Here is a 22,396-nt window from a genome sequence, read left to right on the forward strand (position 1 = left end):
CGGCCAAGGTTGTGGCAAACAAAGGCAATAAAGGCTCAACTGAACAAGACAGCAAAAAACGGATTGTAGATGCAGTTCCATTAAATGCATGCTCTATATCTGAGGATGTGCGTTCGGTCCCTTCCGTGGATGGGGAACCACCCGCGGGTTCGGGCCACACGCCCACCCCTGGTTCTCATGAACCAAGTCATTCTCTACACGACCTAACTGAAAATCCTCACCTGACTTCAATTTCAGGTGCAATCTACAGCTAGCTTACCTAAATCTTTAAACTCTTCACGGGGACTCTGTTCCCCACAAATAAACAGAGTGGGCAAGGGCATGGATCCCTTTGTCGTACGAATGTCTCCAACCTCTTAAGTGTGATCAACTTAATCCTGTCTCGAGGATTAACCTTCTGCCCGGAACAAAATTTTGATGTCTTTGAAGCTATCATAGATCTACACCTTTTCTGCGCGCAGATTGTTGTTGAAATATCTGCACGCGAAAGAGGACCCTCAAGATGACACGACTGACTGGTCAACGTATAGCAAACTTGAATTTAAGGCCTTACGGGATTTGACACTCCTATACCAAGAGAACAATACAGTTGATCTCATTGACCAAATTGATCTAGATGCCCTCTTACGGGACGTCGACCTAATCCCGTTATTAAGTTCAAAAAGGCGTCCACAAAATTTCCTCCTGCAAACACGATACCCAAATGTCAAAAATTTTCTCCAACAATCCGGGATATATGTAAAATACCACGCACTAAACGCAACCCCCATAATCTATCCCCTGATGAATATGAGGCCTTGAAATCATTAAAAAAGAATCCGACCATTGTCATAAAATCTTCTGACAAGGGTGGGAATGTGGTTATCATGGATAACCTAAACTACACAACCATGTGTCTGAACATTTTAAAAAATCGAGACTGGTATAAACAAATCTCTATCCTGAACATCAACCAATACCACACAATCTTTTATCAAATGATAGATCAAGCCTTTTCTAGAGGCTCTATCACAAAAGATACATATGACTATATCCATACTAAACATCCCAAAGTGGCTACCTTCTATAGCCTACCAAAAATTCACAAAAACCTAACTGATCCACCCGGCCGCCCCATTCTCTCCGGCAATATCTGAGAATCTTAGCCGAGTTATTGATGCCTATCTCCAGCCTCTTGTTCACTCTTTGCCCTCTTTCGTGTAGGACACAATACATTTTTTGCATATTCTTGACAATCTTGAAATTTCTGACCACTCCATCCTGGTTACCATCGACGTGGAGGCCTTGTACAGCAGTATCCCCCACGAATTGGGGTTGACTGCTGTGCAAAACATCCTCCAACGTTGCTCACACTATGATCCATCCACGAATGATTTCATCCTCACTAGCCTACAATACATACTGTATCACAATTTTTTAAGCTTTGACAACTCCCACTACCTCCGGGTGCAGCAATGGGGACCTGTTGTGCCCCCTCATATGCGAACCTGTACCTGGGGGAGTGGGAGAAGTCCCTCCTAGGCGACGGGGGACTTGTCCAGTACACTAGACATATTTCCCAATGGCTACGGTACATCGACGACATCTTCGTTGTCTGGGAGGGACCAGAAGCCCAACTCGTGGATTTCTTTAACAAAATGAATGTGAACAACTATGGCCTTAAGTTCACTATGTTCCATAGCCATGAAAGTGTCACCTTTTTGGATATTCGGGTAATAACAACCCCAGAATATAAACTTACCACCACCTTGTTCCACAAGAATACAGCTGGAAATACAGTGTGGATGCCACAAGCTTCCACCCTATACCCTTGAAGAGTTCTATACCTTATGGGCAATATTTGCGCCTCCGCCGCAATTGCTCATCGGATACACTCTTCAAGGAAGAGGCTGGGCTCCTCCAGGACCGCCTCCTGTCACGCGGATATAGTCGATCGTGCCTGAAAAAAGCTTATAATAAAGCCATGGCACAATCTCGAGCGACCCTGTTGCAGAAACCCAAACCTCTCGACTCTTCCAACGTAACTCGCATAATCATGCGTTTTTCACGTCAACACGTTACCATCAAAAACATATTACAGAAACATTGGAGCATCTTGACCAATGATCCCGAATTAAAAACTCTCCTCCCAAAACAACCCTCAATAACTTTTAGAAGAGCCACTTCCCTTAAAGATACGCTTGTCCAAAGTGAATTTAAAAATCAACACAAAAGATCCAAACAATGTTCCATCACTGGATCTTTGCCTTGCGGTCATTGCACTTTCTGCCCACTGATAAGGAAAGCTAAATCCTTCCGCCTTCCCAATGGTGAAATATTCAAGCCGTCGCACCTCACGAATTGCCAAACCCGTGGGGTGGTTTATTTTATGGAGTGCGACTGCGGTGCCTACTACATCGGCAAAACCAAGCAAGAATTATGGCGGCGAGTATCAAAACACATGTACAGTATGGAAATTGGAGATAGATATCTCCCAATTGGTAGACATGTTGTTTATGAACATAACTATAAGGTGCCCAACGTAACCTTCACTGTACTTTATAAAGTACAAATACCAGAAAGGGGAGGCGACTGGAACAAGGTCCTGCTCCAAAATTAGCAAAAATGGATCTTTCATTTACAGGCCATGTCGCCCCCCGGACTTAACAAATCAATTTCTTTTGCCCCCTTTCTTTCAGGTTTTTCTTCAGGCAAGACACACTAAAACAGGGGGAGGTTTGGCCTACATGTTGCTGGCCTACCTGTTGCTGGAAATGTTGGTACTCTCTGTGCCCACTGTATTACATTCAGTATATTGTACTTAAATTGCCTCCCCATTCTTTTTTCCCCCACGCGATTTGTACTCAATGTGTTCTTTGTTTATATAATGTTTCAATTAAAATACGTTTTTTATTGCATGCATCCCCCATAGGAGGTGTAAGAATAGCACAATTAATTCTGTAATAGAAAGAGATGACGTGTGAACAAGTGTAGGGATTCTTTGATTATATGCCAAAAAGCTCTCAGTTTTTAGAAAAATATTCCTCATTCAATGCCTTTATGGTATGAATCAAGACATGTGGTTATAATTGTTGTAACGAATAGAATGATCTCATCGGTATATGCGCCGGTATTCAGTGTCCCAAGTGCTCTGTAATCTAATTTGCTACAATGTATGTGTGTTTTTGTATGTCTTCTTCCACTCAGGTCCGTATCTGGTCCACAGATCTAGCCGCCTCCCCTTTATGGGGGGTGGCGGTTGCAATGCTATGCCTCTTCCTGGCAGGGGAAGATAGGCGTAGGTACCTGCGCTTACATACACGACCACTAGAGCGCTGGACCCTCTGGGACGTGCACCTCCCCTGCCAGCGTCATTCCGAACCCTTCCGGGCGCCGTTCCCGTGCCTTCGCGTGCATGCACGTGACACTACGGCGCCACGTCATTACGTCGGTAGGGACGGCGGAGCTGGGACAGTGTCCTTCGGAACGCCAGGTGACGTACACATGGAGTGCTGACAGTCAGCACTACCTCCGCACAGGTGAGTAGGGTGGGGGTGGCTGGCATACACCTGCGATTCATCACCAGCAACCAATCAGTGTTAGAGGTCGCTATTCTTAAAGAGTGCAGGTCCCCACAAGGGATCTGCATTGGACATCCAGAGTTCCAGCAGGGAACATTACTTTCATAAGAGGCTCCTGAAATCCAGGTATTTTCCGACCCTTCACAATACACCATTTCCTGAATTGTTAGTCCGATTGTAACATGTTTTACAATCTCACACACAGCTACTATACCCCTTCTGGTGCAATCTTCCAGACTGCTTTCCGCACATTGTGTGCGGCTACACGTTTGGCACCCCTAGGTAAACCTTAAAATCTATATTTTTGATATTCCCACGATTCTTCACTCATTATTGTTACACTCTTTTACATTGTTATCCCTTTCCCATCCACACACAGTTCACCACAACCTGCACTATATTCCCATCCTTCTCCTTCCCAGAAGTCTTCTCTTTCACTCACTTTCACTTTTTTCAGTCATTGCACGCACCATTATGTCCTTCTCTTTCAGTCATCCTCCTGCTGACTAAGTCCATTTCTTTCTTCCCTCTCGAGCTCTCTCCCCCCTATTTGCCTTCTTTCCTTTTTCCCTCCTTTTGTCTTAGGCAGAACCTTCCCCTCTTTTCCTTTCATTGCTTCGCTTCTTCCCTTTCCCCCTTGTTCCTCCCCCCTCCCCATACTTTCCCCCTCCTGTAGTTTCCCCTTCCCCCTTTTTCCCCTCCCCCCCGTCTTCCTTCTATTTCCATCCCGCGCCCCCCCTTTGCTTTTCCTTTCCACCGTCCTCTTTCCCAAACTGGTCTTTTTCTTTACTTTTTCATTTTACTCTTTCATCTTCCTCCTGGTTTACAGTGCTCATATACTTGTTTTATAAATCTTGATTAAAATTTATAAAGATTTTCTACTTTGGCACAATTTAGGCCCAACAGCCTGTAGATAAATTCTATAACATCATTAACACTTCTATCATTTGATTTATACAACTTTAAAGAAATTAATGACACTATTTCCTCTACATGCTTCCACTGATGTTGCTGCTTGGTGTTCAGATCGCAGGTGCTGCTGATCCACATGCACCTTACTGTGTGCGGGGGTTCTTCCTAGATGTAAGTCATCGTAAGTCGCGCAGTTGTTGCTTAAGCTCCCCCCCCCAGGGGTGCTGGCTGACCAGGGGGTCCTGGTGTTGGGACCGGATAGTGGAGGCTGCTCTGAAAAGCGTAAGCTTAGGAGACACAGCTATATGCATACCATACCTTGGGTAATTATGTTTAAAAATCTTTATTACATATAACTGTGCTCAGCTGATATAATTATACACAACCATATTGGTATTATTTTTTCATGTATACGAAATTCTCCTACAGCGCATGCATTTCCTCTGAAGAAGACTGGATGGGGTCGAAACGCTTCAGGACTATCCAAGTGCTTTTGTAGTACACGATTTATGTATAGCTTTGTGTATGCTTCTGTGCTTTTTTTATAACTTTATGTACACAGTTCATGTTTTTACTCCGATGTCCCATGTATAATAAAGCTACCTTTTAAACCACACAACATCTGTATTGCTGTTTGCTGCTTTGAAAGCCCCTTTACTTTTGGGGGTAAATTCCCGTTCTTATGCCTATTTTTGAAAACCTTCTTAAGGAATCCTCCAAAGCATCTACTGAAAAGCTCAGGGCTTTTGGAAAATGTTTCTGCCAAAGGATAGGACTGTCCAGATCAGATTCTCTGAAACTAGGAATCTGTTTCACCCAAACCTTAATTGCTTTGCTTACTCTTACACCAGCCACTGCAGGCAACAGAGCTGCTCCCAACAGAGAGCATGACACCTTAAAAGGGCTTCCAACCTCTAATATATGGCATCTTTAAAGACTTGGACATCGTCTACCAGGACTGTCAGGGGTCTTTTCAAATAGGAAAATAGGAAATAGCCAGGCCAACAACTAATAGCCAGGCCAACAACTAATCTCATATTTTGTTGAATTCTTACTCCTAAGCAAACTAATTTGGTGGACTACGTCTATTCCAGGTGATTCCAAAGCGGCATATATCACTTCCTTCACTGGAGGGTGTGTTGGAAAGGACCTGGGAATTTTTTTCGCAGCCGCTAGGATCCACAACCAGGGAATTTAGCAGAAGATAGCAGGTAGCAGCAACATATGATTAGTGTGACAAATCTGCCAGGAACACTACCTAGTGTGTTTGAGACAACTTTGGACCTGGAGATTATTTTGAAGAGAACTCATCTATAAAGGATTCCTGATCCTCAATGGCTTCCACTTCTTCCGCCAGGGCCTCATCTTTCAAAAAAAGGGGAAAAGGGGGAAGGAGAGGGCCCACGCTTGCACACTAGGTGTTTCTAGACTAGTGAGAACTCATCTCTGCAGAAAATTCCTCCCGTGACACAAAGGAAAATTATATTTCATCTTAAACAGTGGCGATACCAGCTAAGAGCAGGGATTCACAGATAAAGAAGGGGGGGGGCTGCCACAACTCAACACAGAAGCACTTACTAAGTCCAAACTACAGGGCCTAGTAGGCCCAAACTTCATCTAACATGGTGGGTATGTCATGCAGGGCCTTAAGAGACGTAACTCCCCTCCAGGAAGATCAACGTAAATACTATAGAGCACCTTTCCTGGGAAATCACTGGGTACACTGTACATAGAAGATCAGTGCCTGCAGAATATAACACAGAATGGCAGACATTACCGGCTGATCTCTCTTGTTTACCCGGTCCAGGTAAGTCATTTCTTGACTGCTGGCCATAGTGACCTATCTCTATAGGCCCATCCCAGATAGGGGTGTAAAAAAAGCCCAGAATGCAGAAAAAAAATCCCAAGAGATTATCAGAAAAGATGCAGAGAAACATCCATCACCTTCGGCATCTACCGTACTAAGGATGATACCTGTGCAAAAGGTAGGGAATTTCATCCATATGGTTTGGTCCTGTCCGCTGATTCAAGACTCTTGATGGGCTTAGTGGAGTCACCAATAATGGATAGCCTACCTACTAACCTGGATAACCAAACAATGTACACCAAATTATTTTTGATGCTACTTATTATGCCAGGAAAACTATTCTCCAAGTGGAAGACACCAGAGCCCCTCCAACGATCTCTACATGGAAATCTATGATTAATGCTACCTTACCCCTACAATATATTTTGACCTACCTGGGACACAATTGTCCCAAGAAATTCAATAAAATATAGGCTTGTTGGGTGGAAGCTCGGCACCTCATGCTATGATGACCATACTCTATGTCACCCCTCAGGGAGATGTGTAGTGGCTGGACCCAACTCTATTTTGTTTATGCTCTGATTTCTGCATCTTATTCCCATCCTCCCTCTTTCCCTACCCCTGTCCCAACTTCCCACTCCTGCAACCCTCCCTCTCCTTAATGCCTAGTGGTTGGGAGGACAGCATGAACACATGCTGGATAATATCTCGGAACTATAGTAGTTTTTTTTTCTGGATTACCTGTACTTGACTATGTGTGTTATGCAACTTTCCTTGTCTATATTACTTGTTTATGTTCGGAGCTTGTGATTCTTTTGGTATTGCTACTGTGATTCACATGTGTACTGCTGCAATAGTTTAATAAACGTTTCTTCTGTTAAAAATGAAAATAAAAAAATTGAGCAGCATGCTGACCCAGGAAGCAGTAAAGCCATATTACTGATTTGCACAAAATGTGTCTACCATAACAATGGCTAACCAAAACTACAAATGCACAGGTAGACAGTAAACAGGGATTTCAACTTTAGTTTTTAGCAGTCTGCCTAAAATTGCAAAATCATCATTTTGTTTACATGTACTGCGGTCACACGGATGAATCAACTCAGTTCCAAAAATGTCAATATCAATTGTAAATGAAACCTGGTATTTCAAAAAACATCTTTATTCAGTTCACATTTAATAATCTCAAAGAAAAAAAAATTTGAAGGATAAAATACCATTAATATTTGAATGTTTGAAAAAAAAAAAAAAAAAAAACAGATAATGGAAATACACAAATATAAAAAGAAAAAAAAAAAAATCTAGACATAAGTATAGAAAGGTAAATGTTCCTGATAAAACTCTACCAGCTGGAAATCCACTTTAATACAATATTCTCCTAAAGTCAAGGCTATACTTCTATATTTTACACATTAAATGCCAGGAATAGCTGGAGTTTAAACATTTTATTAATTAGCATGTTTGTGATGAGAAGCTGATAAACTGTGAAAAGGCAAAACATTAGTGCTCCTACTGAGACCTCATGTAACCTTGTTTGCTGAAAGCACCTCCACTAAATACTGAACAGAAAAGTCGAGGATCACTTACACTGCAGCCCCTCTCACTGGGAATTATTCAATTAAACTAGCGGTCCTTTTATCTCTCAGGTCTCAATGGACAACTCCTTACAAAAGAAATAGAATGTGCTGTGACAGACATATTTATAGTTCTAAAACGGCGACATTTAAATTGTTACAATTGCAGAATTACAAACATAAGTTTTAGACTGAACACCATAGCTGGATGGGGAAGAAAAGATTTCTCAAGCTAAGCACATAAGAAATGGAACCGCTTGCTGAAAAAAAAAAAAAAAAAAAAAAAAAGCCATGAAAAATGTGTCCATCTTAAAAGAAGAAGCCAATTTGTAAGATACAGCTCTACTTGATAGCGGCAAGGGTCTGAAATAGCTTGCTGAGATTCACTTCTGAGTAAGCGCTATGTGAGAGAGATTGGTCAACAGTGTGCTTTAACTTCTTGTATGCAGTTTCTGCTTCTTGAAAGTGCTTCTTTTTCAGGTGCCCTGTTAGCAATATAAAGCAAACACATTATTTAGGATCACAGTTGGTTTTAATTGAAATGCATAAAAAAAATGAATGCAACTTCATAATGTAGCATAACGATACAAGAGTTTAGAAAGTAAACCTTAAAGTAGTATGAAAGGCTGGTTTTAAAAACAAAACATGTCATACCTGCTCTACGCAGTGTTTTTTTACAGAGCAGAGCAGCCTGGATTTTCTTCTCGTGTCCCCTACTGGCACTTCAGGTCCGTTCCCACTGCCAAGTGCAGCTGCTCTGCGAGTCCATTCACACGCAGAGCCACGTCTTGGCCCCGCCCCCTCATTGGTTCACTGGCTGTGATTGACAGCACAGGAGCCAATGGCTTCTGCTGCTTGCTCAGCCAATGAGTGAGTCCAGAGAGCCGAGGCGGTATTGTATCTCGCTGGATTGAGAGGGGGCTCAGGTAAGTATTAGGGGGGCTGCTGCACAAAGAAGATTTTTAACTTTCATGCATAGAATGCATGAAGATAAAAAATCTTCAGCCTTTAAAGCCACTTTAAAGGCCCCTTTCATACAGGGCAGATTTGCTGGCTGGACGGACTCCGCTAGCACAGTGGGGGATAGCTCAGCTAATCCCCGCTGAGCAGGCGGATGCCAGGTCCGCCTCTGCTCACTGTGCAGGGACGAACCTGTCAGAGCCCTGCTGTTTTCTATGGGGAGATTGGATGAAAATGGACAGCCTGCCCATTGTCATCAGATCCCATCTGTTCCGCTGGACGGCCTATCGCCATCAGTCGGTTCTGAGCGGATCTTGTTGGATCGAATGACAGGCGGGTGTCAGCGGACACACCCCTGTGAACATCCGCCTGCCCATAGAAGTCAATGAGTGGCCCGCTTGGATCCGCCTGAAAAACAGACAGGTGGATCCTAGCGGGCAGATAGTGTTAAAGGGGCCTTAAGCTAAACTGTGGCAAGGCTATTCACAAATATTTCCTCATCTGTAGTCACAATATTCACTTTCACATTAGAACATAAACATTGTAATAGCAATATAAACAAGTTATTTTTGACAATCGAATATAGGTGGATATGAAAAATCTCCTTTCGTGTTGTGAGTATGGCCTGTCTGCTGGCCTTTATTTTTCATGACAATGCTTGAGGTCACCCTTTTCTAGAAAAACCTGCCTGCTTTCCAGCTTCTTCTCTATCTATTGTCAATTTCCATGGACTACACATACCATGGTACCTTTCTTGCAAGCACAGATTTCTGTACTGACACCAGTAAAACTAGTATGGCACATGCATATTTACACTGATCTAAGCTGGACCAATGTAACTATGCAAAAAAGCTATACCTAAACTTCAGTGTTACCCCTTCATAACCCCCTGACGCATATGTGGCGGCAAAAGGGTGGGCTTTAATGCCCACAAACAATTGGCCACCCAGCAAAGCATATGGGTAAGTGCTGACAGCGCACTCACAGCACAAAGACCGAGCCTTCTGCTGCCAGCTCTTGGTCTGGACTACAGGGTGAGAGTGATCACATGATTGTTGATCCTTCTCGCCCCCCCACCCGGTGCTTCGAAATATTTAAAGGGAGGCAGGAAGGGGTAAAAGCTCATCCTGGTTGGTTTTCACACATGCAAACACTTTAAATTCAATAGCTTGGCTGCAAGTTCAGTTTAAGGAAAGCATATCTATGCTAAAGCAAGCCATACATTTTACAATTTTCTTTCTTTCAACCACAGGTTGGTTCCTGAAGTCTCAACATCAGAACATACATACACTAAGGCCTACGTTAGCTTTCTGGCACCTAATTTACAACACAATCTGGCTATTAAATGATAGGCAGTTTGAAATTAGAATTGTCTGTGTATGTAAATTAACACTGGATTTAAGGTAGTTGTACTGGAGAGAGATATATATATATATATATATATATATATATATATATATATATATATATATATATATATATATATATATATACACACACATAGATATAAAATACATGGTGATTTCTTGATTAAAATGCACTTGTGGCATTGAGTGAGGTGTCATGACATTGCAGCTCTCCCCGTCTCTGGTTATTATACAGTGCAGCCAGCGGGTGAGAGCACGTCCATTAAAAGGGCAGGAGCAGTATTTTTTGGTAATTCTATTGTTGGTAAGGTGTTGCCATGGGCTGATTCACCACTGCGAAAAAACACAGCAATTTTGGGGGATTTTGGAAGCTTTCCACAATGTTTTGATTGAAAGCATGTTTGCATGGAATGAAATGGTTCTCAGCAATGCTTCACTCGCCATTTAATTCATTCTCCTGTAACTTAGTGATTGAATCTGGGCTACAAATTGATTGCAAAAGTTTTTCTCCTGGCACTGAGGATTTGACAGATCCACCAGAATTTTTGATTAGAGGTTATTGATTATTGCGCGTTTTTTGTTCTTTTTTCTTTTTAAGATGAAAGCAGATATAAAGCTTCCAAAATTACTTGCAAGGTCAACTTGCAAGGTAACTAAAGTCTTTGGCTGGCCACTTACATTCATATTCTGTTTCAGCATATGGACCTAGTAAAGTAATCAAATCCATCAAATCAAGCAGACTCTCAAACTACACAAGCTCCAGGTATATTTGGACGATCTGACAAATCAAATCTTAAAATCGTCTATGACTATCATCACTTGGGAAACACTTCATTCACCAATTAGACAAAAAAAAATATAAACGTTCTAGATTTTTTTTTATTAGAAGCATGGTTAAGAAAAGACCAACTGTATGCAGTATGTGTACAGTAAATGACTTAAGCAAGTGCACTGGAGAAAGATTAGTACACATTAAAAAAAAGAGCGGTGTGTCATTACAAGAGTGGAAAGATAGTTACGCTAGATACCTATAACATCTGATTCATCAAATTTGTAGTAAACAATAAAGTGATCTATCAGGTTAACCAGGAATAGGTACAGATCAAGAGTAGGCAAAAAGTATCAAAGTGATCATTTTTAGGCCTCTTGCACACTGCAGCTTGAAAAAGCACAGTACAGCTTTTTTTACTGGTATAGAATGCAGCCCATTATTTACAATGTGCCTGTACACAGGAGCGTAAACAAGCGCTGTGTATTCTAGAGTTAAAAAAAAAAAAAAAAAAAAAAAAAAAAAAACACAACCTTGTCAGTACTTTGAGCCGGTACATGCAAATCCGTGCATATGAGCATAAACTAATTAAATTTTCCCTAGGAATGTATTGTGCACAGGAGCGCACATGCATGCAAAACAAACTGAAATGACGGCCAAAAATAAAAAGGATTTTTCCGTCATACTTACCAGTGAAATCCTTTTCTTTGAGTGCATCATGGGACACAGAGTCAGGCTAATACTCATTACATACTGGGACATCTGATATAAATCGGTACATGCCCCTCTGCCCAGGCTAGTATGTGGTTTACCTCCTTCAGAGCTGAACAACTCCTGGTACCGCCTTGGTGGTTTATATAGGCCACTGCAGTGGCATTGTCAAACTGAAGCCTGATAGGGCAGTCCTGAAGCTCCACCGTCCAGGACCATAGGGCCAGACATACTGCCTGTAATTCCAGGACATTGATGGGCAGGATCTGTTCTGTCCCTGACCATTTCCCCTGAGCTGTGAGCCCTTCTAGAGTCGCTCCCCAGGCTGACAGACTGGCATCTGTAGTCAGTACTCTCCAAGTTAGATACAGATGGTGTAGCGCTATATAAAACGTGAATAAACACAAATATCAGACACAAGGGTACTGAAACCCAATGATCAATAATGAAAAATAAAATTATCAAAAATACTGTGACTGGTGATGACTATCAAGAAAAGTTCCAGTAAAAAGTGAGTCAAGATATAGTTCAAATTTCCATATGAAATGAGTCCAAAGACTTCATGTGAATATCACAACGGTGAGTAGGGTGTATGATTGAAGTAAAACGTACCACCACCAAAAACTAGGCGGCTTACCAGAACGTTTGAACCCACATGAGAGTATGCTTTGTGGGTGAAACGGGCTTGTGTTGTGTAAACAGCCAATGGGACTGGGTACTGGAATCCTTAGATGGCTCCAACAGGGACGCATGGCTATCCTCAGGATGGTGGGTGGCTGTATTGATGTATCACATGAGAAGTGGTAAACAGATGTAAGTGGGTGCAGTAGATGGATTTAGAGTGGGGAGAACAAAAAGGACCACATAGCGTAATACCGTTTGGATATACAATAAAATTTAATTAACCACTTGAGCCCCGGACCATTATGCTGCCTAAGGACCAGAGGTCTTTTTCCAATTTGGCACTGCGTCGCTTTAACTGCTAATTGCGCGGTCATGCAATGCTGTACCCAAACGAAATTTGCGTCCTTTTCTTCCCACAAATAGAGCTTTCTTTTGATGGTATTTGATCACCTCTGCGGTTTTTATTTTTTGCGCTATAAACGGAAAAAGACCGAAAATTTTGAAAAAAAATGATATTTTCTACTTTTTGTTATAAAAAAAATCCAATAAACTAAATTTTAGTCATACATTTAGGCCAAAATGTATTCGGCCACATGTCTTTGGTAAAAAAAATGTCAATAAGCGTATATTTATTGGTTTGCGCAAAAGTTATAGCGTCTACAAACTAGGGTACATTTTCTGGAATTTACACAGCTTTTAGTTTATGACTGCCTATGTCATTTCTTGAGGTGCTAAAATGGCAGGGCAGTACAAAACCCCCACAAATGACCCCATTTTGGAAAGTAGACACCCCAAGGAAATTGCTGAGAGGCATGTTGAACCCATTGAATATTTATTTTTTTTGTCCCAAGTGATTGAAAAATGACAAAAAAAAAAAAAAAAATATTTACAAAAAGTTGTCACTAAATGATATATTGCTCACACAGGCCATGGGCCTATGTGGAATTGCACCCCAAAATACATTCAGCTGCTTCTCCTGAGTATGGGGATACCACATGTGTGGGACTTTTAGGGAGCCTAGCCGTGTACGGGGCCCCGAAAACCAATCACCGCCTTCAGGATTTCTAAGGGTGTAGATTTTTGCTTTCACTCTTCACTGCCTATCACAGTTTCGGAGGCCATGGAATGCCCAGGTGGCACAAAACCCCCCAAAATGACCCCATTTTGGAAAGTAGACACCCCAAGCTATTTGCTGAGAGGCATATTGAGTCCATGGAATATTTTATATTTTGACACAAGTTGCGGGAAAGTGACACTTTTTTTTTTTTTTTCATAAAGTTGTCACTAAATGATATATTGCTCACACAGGCCATGGACATATGTGGAATTGCACCCCAAAATACATTTAGCTGCTTCTCCTGAGTACGGGGATACCACATGTGTGGGACTTTTTGGGAGCCTAGCCGCGTACGGGACCCCGAAAACCAATCACTGCCTTCAGGATTTCTAAGGGTGAAAATTTTTGATTTCACTCTTTACTGCCTATCACAGTTTCGGAGGCCATGGAATGCCCAGGTGGCATAAACCCCCCCCAAATGACCCCATTTTGGAAAGTAGACACCCCAAGCTATTTGCTGAGAGGCATGGTGAGTATTTTGCAGCTCTCATTTGTTTTTGAAAATGAAGAAAGACAAGAAAAAACATTTTTTTTTTTCTTTTTTCAATTTTCAAAACTTTGTGACAAAAAGTGAGGTCTGCAAAATACTCACTATACCTCTCAGCAAATAGCTTGGGGTGTCTACTTTCCAAAATGGGGTCATTTGGGGGGGTTTTGTGCCACCTGGGCATTCCATGGCCTCCGAAACTGTGATAGGCAGTGAAGAGTGAAATCAAAAATTCACGCCCTTAGAAAGCCTGAAGGCGGTGCTTGGTTTTCGGGGTCCCGTACGCGGCTAGGCTCCCAAAAAGTCTCACACATGTGGTATCCCCGTACTCAGGAGAAGCAGCAGAATGTATTTTGGGGTGTAATTTCACATATTCCCATGGCATGTTTGAGCAATATATCATTTAGTGACAATTTTGTGCAAAAAAAAAAAAAAAAAAAAAAAAAAAAATTTGTCTCTTTCCCGCAACTTGTGTCGCAATATAAAATATTCCATGGACTCGACATGCCTCTCAGCAAATAGCTTGGGGTGTCTACTTTCCAAAATGGGGTCATTTGGGGGGGTTTTGAACTGTCCTGGCATTTTATGCACAACATTTAGAAGCTTATGTCACACATCACCCACTCTTCTAACCACTTGAAGACAAAGCCCTTTCTGACACTTATTGTTTACATGAAAAAGTTTTTTTTTTTTTTGCAAAAAAATTACTTTGAACCCCCAAACATTATATATTTTTTTAAAGCAAATGCCCTACAGATTAAAATGGTGGGTGTTTCATTTTTTTTTTTCACACAGTAATTGCGCAGCGATTTTTCAAACGCATTTTTTGGGGAAAAAACACACTTTTTTAAATTTTAATGCACTAAAACACACTATATTGCCCAAATGTTTGATGAAATAAAAAAGATGATCTTAGGCCGAGTACATGGATACCAAACATGACATGCTTTAAAATTGCGCACAAACGTGCAGTGGCAACAAAATAAATACATGTTTAAAAGCCTTCAAAAGCCTTTACAGGTTACCACTTTAGATTTACAGAGGAGGTCTACTGGAAAAATTACTGCACTCGATCTGGCCTTCGCTGTGATACCTCACATGCATGGTGCAATTGCTGTTTACATATGACGCCAGACCGCCGCTTGCGTTCGCCTTAGCGCGAGAGCAGGGGGCGACAGGGGTGCTTTTTTTTTTTCTTTATTATTTTTTTGCTTTTTTAATCTTACTTTTAAACTGTTCCTTTCATATTTTTTTTTTAATCATTTTTATTGTTATCTCGGGGAATGTAAATATCCCCTATGATAGCAATAGGTAGTGACAGGTACTCTTTTTTGAAAAAATTGTGGTCTATTAGACCCTAGATCTCTCCTCTGCCCTCAAAGCATCTGACCACACCAAGATCGGTGTGATAAAATGCTTCCCCAATTTCCCAATGGCGCTATTAACATCCGGCGAAATCTAAGTCATGAAATACTCGTAGCTTCCGGTTTCTTAGGCCATAGAGATGTTTGGAGCCACTCTGGTCTCTGATCAGCTCTATGGTCAGCTGGCTGAATCACCGGCTGCATTCTCAGGTTCCCTGTTGAGACAGGAGAGCCAGAGAAAAACACGGAAGACGGTGGGGGTGGGGGGGGCATTCCCTCCCACGGCTTGTAAAGGCAGTCTAGAGGCTAATTAGCCGCTAGGATTGCTTTTACATGAAAGTCGACCGCTGGCTGAAAAGAATGATACCAAGATGATACCTAAACCTGCAAGCATCATTCTGGTATAACCACTCAAAGTCGTGAATGGCGTACCTGAAGACAAAAAAATGGTTAACAATAAAGCACAGTAAACAGTAAAGTATAAATAATTACACACCTGAAAAACAAACATGATAAAACATAATAACAATAACAATAACAATAAAACATTGCAGAATAGAATACAGTAAAAAAGAGCAGAACAATAGAGAGAGAGAATAGAGAGAGAGAGAACAATAAAACGACAACTATTTTTTTTTTATTTCATATTTTTTTTTTTTTTTTACACTTTTTTTGTAACTAACTTTTATAACGGTAACCGGTTCCAGGTTCGGGTCTCTCAAAATGCGATGGCATCTTGGGAGACCCTGTGAAAGTGTGCCTAGTCTGTGCAGTGCTGTACTCTACGCTAATACTCAACTAGTGAATGGTAGCGTTCAAAACATTCACCAATGCAAAGACCAGGATTGTCAGGACAGGAGGGACAATAATAGAGGGTGTCACGCCTATATCCGCGCTTGCTGCAGACACAACATCTTTTTTGGGGGGGTTCGTTGGGTAGGGGTACTCGGGAGGACATAAAGAAAATGCCTCTCATGCAGCCGACTGCATTTGGTTGGGGATGTGAATGGGGGAAGTATGGGCGCTGCAGAAGCGGTGGGTTCCCAATTAGGATTGGCGAATGCAGCAGGAAGGGCATTATGGGCACGACGGGCCTGTGTTTGTCTTCTTGGTGGCAGCGGGACACTACTTGTGCTTGCCACCTCACCAGCTTGAACTGCACTTATGGGACTCGCCACGTCACCAAGTCTTACTGCAGTGCTGGTTTGACTACAACCGGGGTGTACTAGGCCGCTGGCGCTTGCCAGTTCCCCAAAACGCTACCAAAAAACTGTTAGCGATCGCAGGGATCAGGCCTGACTCTGCGAACGCTGCAGTTATGCGTTTAGTGTTTTGTAAGTGACAGTGATCAATCGATACTGCACTTGGGTGGGCTGGGCCGGGCGGAGGGGCAAAACGCAGGTGCTAGCAGGTATCTGGGCTGATCCCGCTAACACTGCGTTTTTGGGAACCCTAAACTGCTGGTGACGCTAGTATAGATCTGATCAGATCAGATATTGATCTGTTCAGATACTATACCACTAAGGGAGGTGTACGGTGCGTGCGTGGGTGTTAGCAGTACTGGCGCTAACCTGACGCTGCCTGGGGCTGGTGCTTGCCAGTTCACCAAAACGCTACAAAAAAAACTGTTAGCGATCGCAGGGATCAGGCCTGACTCTGCGAATGCTGCAGTTATGCGTTTAGTGTTCTGTAAGTGACAGTGATCGATCGATACTGCACTTGGGTGCGCTGGGCTGGGCCGGGCGGAGGGGCAAAACACAGGTGCTAGCAGGTATCCGGGCTGATCCCACTAACACTGCATTTTTGGGAACCCTAAACTGCTGGGGACGCTAGTATAGATCTGATCGGATCAGATATTGATCCGTTCAGATACTATACCACTAAGGGAGGTGTACGGTGCGTGCGTGGGTGTTAGCGGTACTGGCGCTAACCTGACGCTGCCTGGGGCTGGTGCTTGCCAGTTCACCAAAATGCTACCAAAAAAACTGTTAGCAATCGCAGGGATCAGGCCTGACTCTGCGAACGCTGCAGTTATGCGTTTAGTGCCTTGTAAGTGACAGTGATCGATCGATACTGCACTTGGGTGGGCTGGGCGGAGGGGCAAAACGCAGGTGCTAGCAGGTATCTGGGCTGATCCCGCTAACACTGCGTTTTTGGGAACCCTAAACTGCTGGGGACGCTAGTATAGATCTGATCGGATCAGATATTGATCCGATCAGATACTATACCACTAAGGGAGGCGCATGCTGTGTGCGTGGGTGTTAGCGGTACTGGCGCTAATCTGACGCTGCCTGGGGCGACGCATATCACCGCCGGGCGATCGGGGGGCTAAACCTTTATTCGGTAATAAACGGCGGGTGCCCTGACACTATAAAAAAAAAAACAAACTAACCAGCGTCACCCGTAACGGTTATACAGTGATCAGTGGTGAAAGGGTTAACTAGGGGGCAATCAAGGGGTTAAAACATTTATTAGGTAGTATATGGGGGTCCCTGACGCTATAAAACGCTGACGGCGAACCTAAATATTTACCTCACTAACTAGCGTCACCAGAGACACTAATACAGCGATCAGAAAAATGATCGCTTAGCGACACTGGTGACAGGGGGTGATCAAGGGGTTAAAACTTTATTAGGGGGGGTTAGGGGGGTACCCTAGACCTAAAGGGGGGTAACAGTAACTGTGCTAACACAGTAACTGTCACAAACTGACACAGCAGTAATCAGAAAAAAAAAAAAAAAAAAAAAACTGCTGGTGTCAGTTTGTGACAGGGGGGGGGTGATTGGGGGGGGATCGGGGGGCGATCGGGGTGTAATGTGTGCCTGGCATGTTCTACTGTGTGTGTGTGTGTGTTGGTGCACTTACTCACATGTCGTCTCTCCTCGGGCCGGAACGGAAACTACCGACCCGAGGGGAGATTACATCACTTCCTTTGCTGCTGTTCCCATTGGCCGGCGGCGATCGCGAGGGGGGGGGCCATGAACGGATGGCCTCCCCCTCGTCTCTGATCGCCGGGGGACAGAACGGGACCGCCTCGGGCGGCGGGGGGGGGTCCGATCGGACCCCCCACCCGCGGAAGGCAAATCACGTACCCTGTACGTGATTTTGCCTGTCCGTGCCGCCGTACATCGGCGTGAGGCGGTCAAGTGGTTAAGCTAGAAAACTTACATTTAGCAGATTAAAAACAGCGCTTTTTACTAAAAACAAATGGCGGCAGTAGAGTCCTTCCCAGTACTCTCCAAGTTACCGGGAGAAAGGATTTTCCTTTTCGCAGGTTCTGATCCTGCAACCACCAGTTTAGGCTTAAGCGTCCCCCTAGGAAATAAGCACATTGGATAATCCAGGGCTTTTCCTCTTCTGGTCCAGGCCAACAAGATGTCTTGCTGTAAAGGCCTGGAATGGAACTGGGCATAGGGCACTGCCTCGAAGGAGGATACCATCCTCCCTAGAAGACTCATACAGAGTCAAATGGAAGGTAGTCTGGTGCCCCTTATCCGATGCACCTGAACCTTCAGGGCACAGATCCTTACGGGGTGGCAAGAATATTCTTGCTTTAACCGTATCTAGGATCAGACTACAATACTTTAGACTTTGAGCTGGTTTCAAGGCTGACTTTTCGGTATTTATGATCCAGCCCAAGCTTTTCAAACACCACACTGTGCATATTATGCTCTGTTCTAGACCTTGTCATAAATTATTTTTGAGTAAGGAGGTTGTCCAGATACCCAAGCACTAGGATCCCTTGGGCCCTTAAAAGACCCAGTACTGGTGCTAGGACCTTTGTGAAAACAAGGGAGCTGTAGCCAGCCCAAAGGGTAGAGCCACAAACTGAAAATGACGTTCCTCTACTGCAAAACGTAGGAACCTCTGATGAGGCTGAAAGATAGGCATGTGTAAATACACGTCTTTTATATCGATGTAGGCTAGAAAGTCTCTCCTCTGGAGTGAGGCTACTATTGAGTGGACAGACTCTAGCCGAAAGGACTGTATCATTAGATACTTATTTAGGTATCTTAGGTTCAAAATGGGCCTTTTATCCCACTTTGGTTTCTGAAACGTAAACAGGTTTGAGTAATGCCTGAAGCAATACATTTCTTTTTGGAGGATCCAAGGGATTGTTGGACCTTAAACTTCTGAGGGGGAAACCCCCGCAACCCTAGCTTGTAACCGCGAGATATAATTTAGGTGACCCACTCGTCCTGAATTATTGATCATCAAATGTCCGCAAAGCGCAGCAGCCTTCCCCCCCACTCGATGGAGTACTCTCAAAAGCAGGGCTTAGAGCTGGGTTTAGAAGAAGCTTGGACCCAGGGCTTCTTCTGGTTCTGCAGCTTGCACCAGCGCCCTGTTGGCGGCAGAACTGCCTTGACGCTGAGACATTGGAGGAAGCAGTCCCTGAGGAATTAATCGAGGACGTCTGGTACTTTTCTTCACAGGAAGTAGAGAACTCTTCCCTCCGGAGATCCTTTGGATATATTTGTCCAAATAATCACCAAAAAAATGTTCCCCATGAAAATAACTTTTTCCAAGGAAGCTCAGCTGACCAGTTCTTAAGCCATAAGAGTCTGCGCATATGTACAGACGAGAAAGCCAAAACGAGAAAACTGCTGTATTGAATCCTTTAAGACGTCAATAGCAAAACACAAAAGAAATGTCTTACTTTCAGGCAGATCAACCTCCTGGTTAGGCCTATCAGGCCGTTTGACCCAATCCTTTATGGACTTGCAGATACCAATTGCTGCAACAGCTGGCTGAATAGCTGAACTGGCCAAAGAAAAAGGAAGTCTTTGATAATGACTCCAATTTCTTGTCAACAGGGTCTTTCAAGCCCTGTGTGTTATCTATCGGATAAGTTAAGTTCTTGTTTAAGGAAGAGACTGCTGCATCTACTGCTGGCAAGCTCCATTTTTTAACAAACTTTTCATCCATGGGATATAAAAGGGAAAACCTCTTAGGAGGAACAAAAATTCTGTCAGGATGTTCCCAATCAGCATACACTGCCTGTTCCAACAGGGGGTGTAGGGGAAAAGCCTGTGCGGCCTGAAGAGGCCTCAGGGATCCCAAAGAGGACCAGGGGGTCTCAGTCACCTCTGCAAGAGGCAACTTAAAGGCAGAACGAGCCATTGCGGTCAGAGTCAGGATCAAAAGCCTCTGCGACTGAAAGGCAGACATCAACTGGATATCTTCTTGTCCAGATTGCTTGGAAGCAGACTCATCTGCCGGGCCCTCCAGAATCCTGAGCTTTAAGCTCTTCCCCATCCTTAACCCATTCCTGCTCCAGACTAGGAGGCTCTGGTGAGGGGGATCTGTCACGCTTTCTGCGGGATAGAGGCAATCATGCCAGCAATCCTGTGCTCTAACCCGGCTAGGGCCGAGGACAGTTCACCCTTAGTGATTTAGGATGAAGCAGCAGCGTTGACTGTAGGCACAAAACCAGATAGGCGCAGCGGCTCAGATTGTCTGGAAGCCTCTGGTCTTTCAGGGGATACAACACTAGGGATACGACTAGGTTCATCAGGAACTGACGACATTGGTGTGCCCTTTCCTATGGTGTTAGTCCCACTCCTCTTTTTTGAAGACATTTACCTGCCACAAAAAGAATACTTGGGTGTAGTACTAAAACACCTCAGATGGGAGACCCTTGCAGACACGGGTAAAAAAAAAAACTGAAGGGCTTCCTGTGTGGAAGGGGTTATATAGGGGATCACTTCCTGTCCAAAGACCTTTGGTCTACCAGTGTCCATTCACATGGAGATAGAGTATAACCCAGTAGGTAATGAATATTAGCCTGATTCTGTGCCATGAAAAAGAAAGCAGATGCTCAAACATCAGTACCATTTGCAAGAAGTCTTTTTGGTTAACTAAAAATAAAACACAGTCTTTCAGAACACAAAGCTTTCCAGGTATATTGACAAATATTGTTGAAAAGCTACTCTCCATAGCAGACAGATTTCAAACTGTCCTGTGACCCTTTACAGTTGAGAACAACCAATTTACCAATCTACAGAGGGCTTATGCACTATATAGCTCATGCAAATATATACAGTACAAATCTCAAAGCATTATCTTCATGACTGTAGCAGTAAGTAAACGTACTGAAACTTAGCTATTTAAGAAGCATTTTCATTCTAAATAATTAAGTATGGTGTATAGCAGTGTCATTCAACTTGAAATATATAGAGGGTTGCAATTGTGGCCCTCAACGCTCCCAGAATGCTGAGGGCCAGAAAATTGCAGTCCATTTTCATGTGTTGAGGTACACTGCGTCAAGTTCAAAATCAATGAGCTTTAACACCAAACATTTGTTTTGTTGCCTTTTTTTAAATGGATTGAAATAAAATAAAGCAGCATCATTGGTGTCAGTAGCTGCAACAACCACCCCCAGCATCAGTTTCTGGGACCATAATAATAAAGAACCGTCAAGCACAGGTTTCAGTAGTAGCAGCAACAATCCTCTCACTGGTGTTTGTGGACACATTATTAACCCCCAGCATTGATGTTAGTAGCTGGTGTCAGTGCAAGTAACCTCTCCCCCCTCTAGTGGATGTCAGTGCAAGTCTTGTTACACACACCCCACCCCATATATTGGTGTTAACCCCCACCTTGCATTGGCGGTCTGTAATGGTGCGGTTAACCCCCTTACACCCATGGATTGTGGTCAATGGAAGCACTGTTAACTCAGCCCTCTGCTGTCCCCCAAACACCCTCCTTGGTAGTTGGTGCTTGTCCTAATATACAAGTACTAGCTGAATGAAGGGAGAAAGAGTGCACAGTCAGACAGAGAATACGCCTCAACAGTACTACAGGTGTCAGTGCTGGTGGCACCAGCCTAGAACACTGGGCCTAGGGGATGCACACAAAGTGCCAGTGGACATGTATTGTGCACCAGGGGTGTATAAGTTAAAGTCCAACTCCAGGTATTTGTGTGTATACACCAATCAACCATAACAATTATTCCCCACTAAAAGCCATCAAGGCATTGACTCCACTAGACCTCTAAAGCTATGCGGTGACACCTGGCACAAAGCCATCAGTAGCAGACTCTTTAAGTCCTGTAAGTTGCGAGGTGGGGCCTCCATGGATCAGAATTGTTTAAGCACATCCCACTCTGGCTCATCACTGATGGCTGATGTAAGCTACTGCC

At 43.4% G+C, this 22,396-nt stretch overlaps 1 protein-coding gene across 2 annotated transcripts in view; it reads right to left on the reverse strand.

Moving 5' to 3' along the window:
- Window positions 1-7,919: 7,919 nt before the first annotated feature.
- The window catches only part of POLA1 (DNA polymerase alpha 1, catalytic subunit), a 717,861-nt gene continuing 703,384 nt past the window's right edge, over window positions 7,920-22,396 (reverse strand). The window contains exon 37 of one of the 2 annotated variants that reach the window (XM_073616430.1): window positions 7,920-8,338. In XM_073616430.1, the coding sequence (XP_073472531.1) occupies window positions 8,196-8,338 (143 nt within the window). In that variant the 3' untranslated portion in view covers window positions 7,920-8,195. The remainder of the gene's footprint in view (window positions 8,339-22,396) is intronic. The other variant, XM_073616431.1, reaches the window with a different exon arrangement.

This window comes from Aquarana catesbeiana, linkage group LG02 (genome assembly GCF_042186555.1).
Source record: "Aquarana catesbeiana isolate 2022-GZ linkage group LG02, ASM4218655v1, whole genome shotgun sequence".
In the NCBI taxonomy this organism is placed as follows: domain Eukaryota; kingdom Metazoa; phylum Chordata; class Amphibia; order Anura; family Ranidae; genus Aquarana; species Aquarana catesbeiana.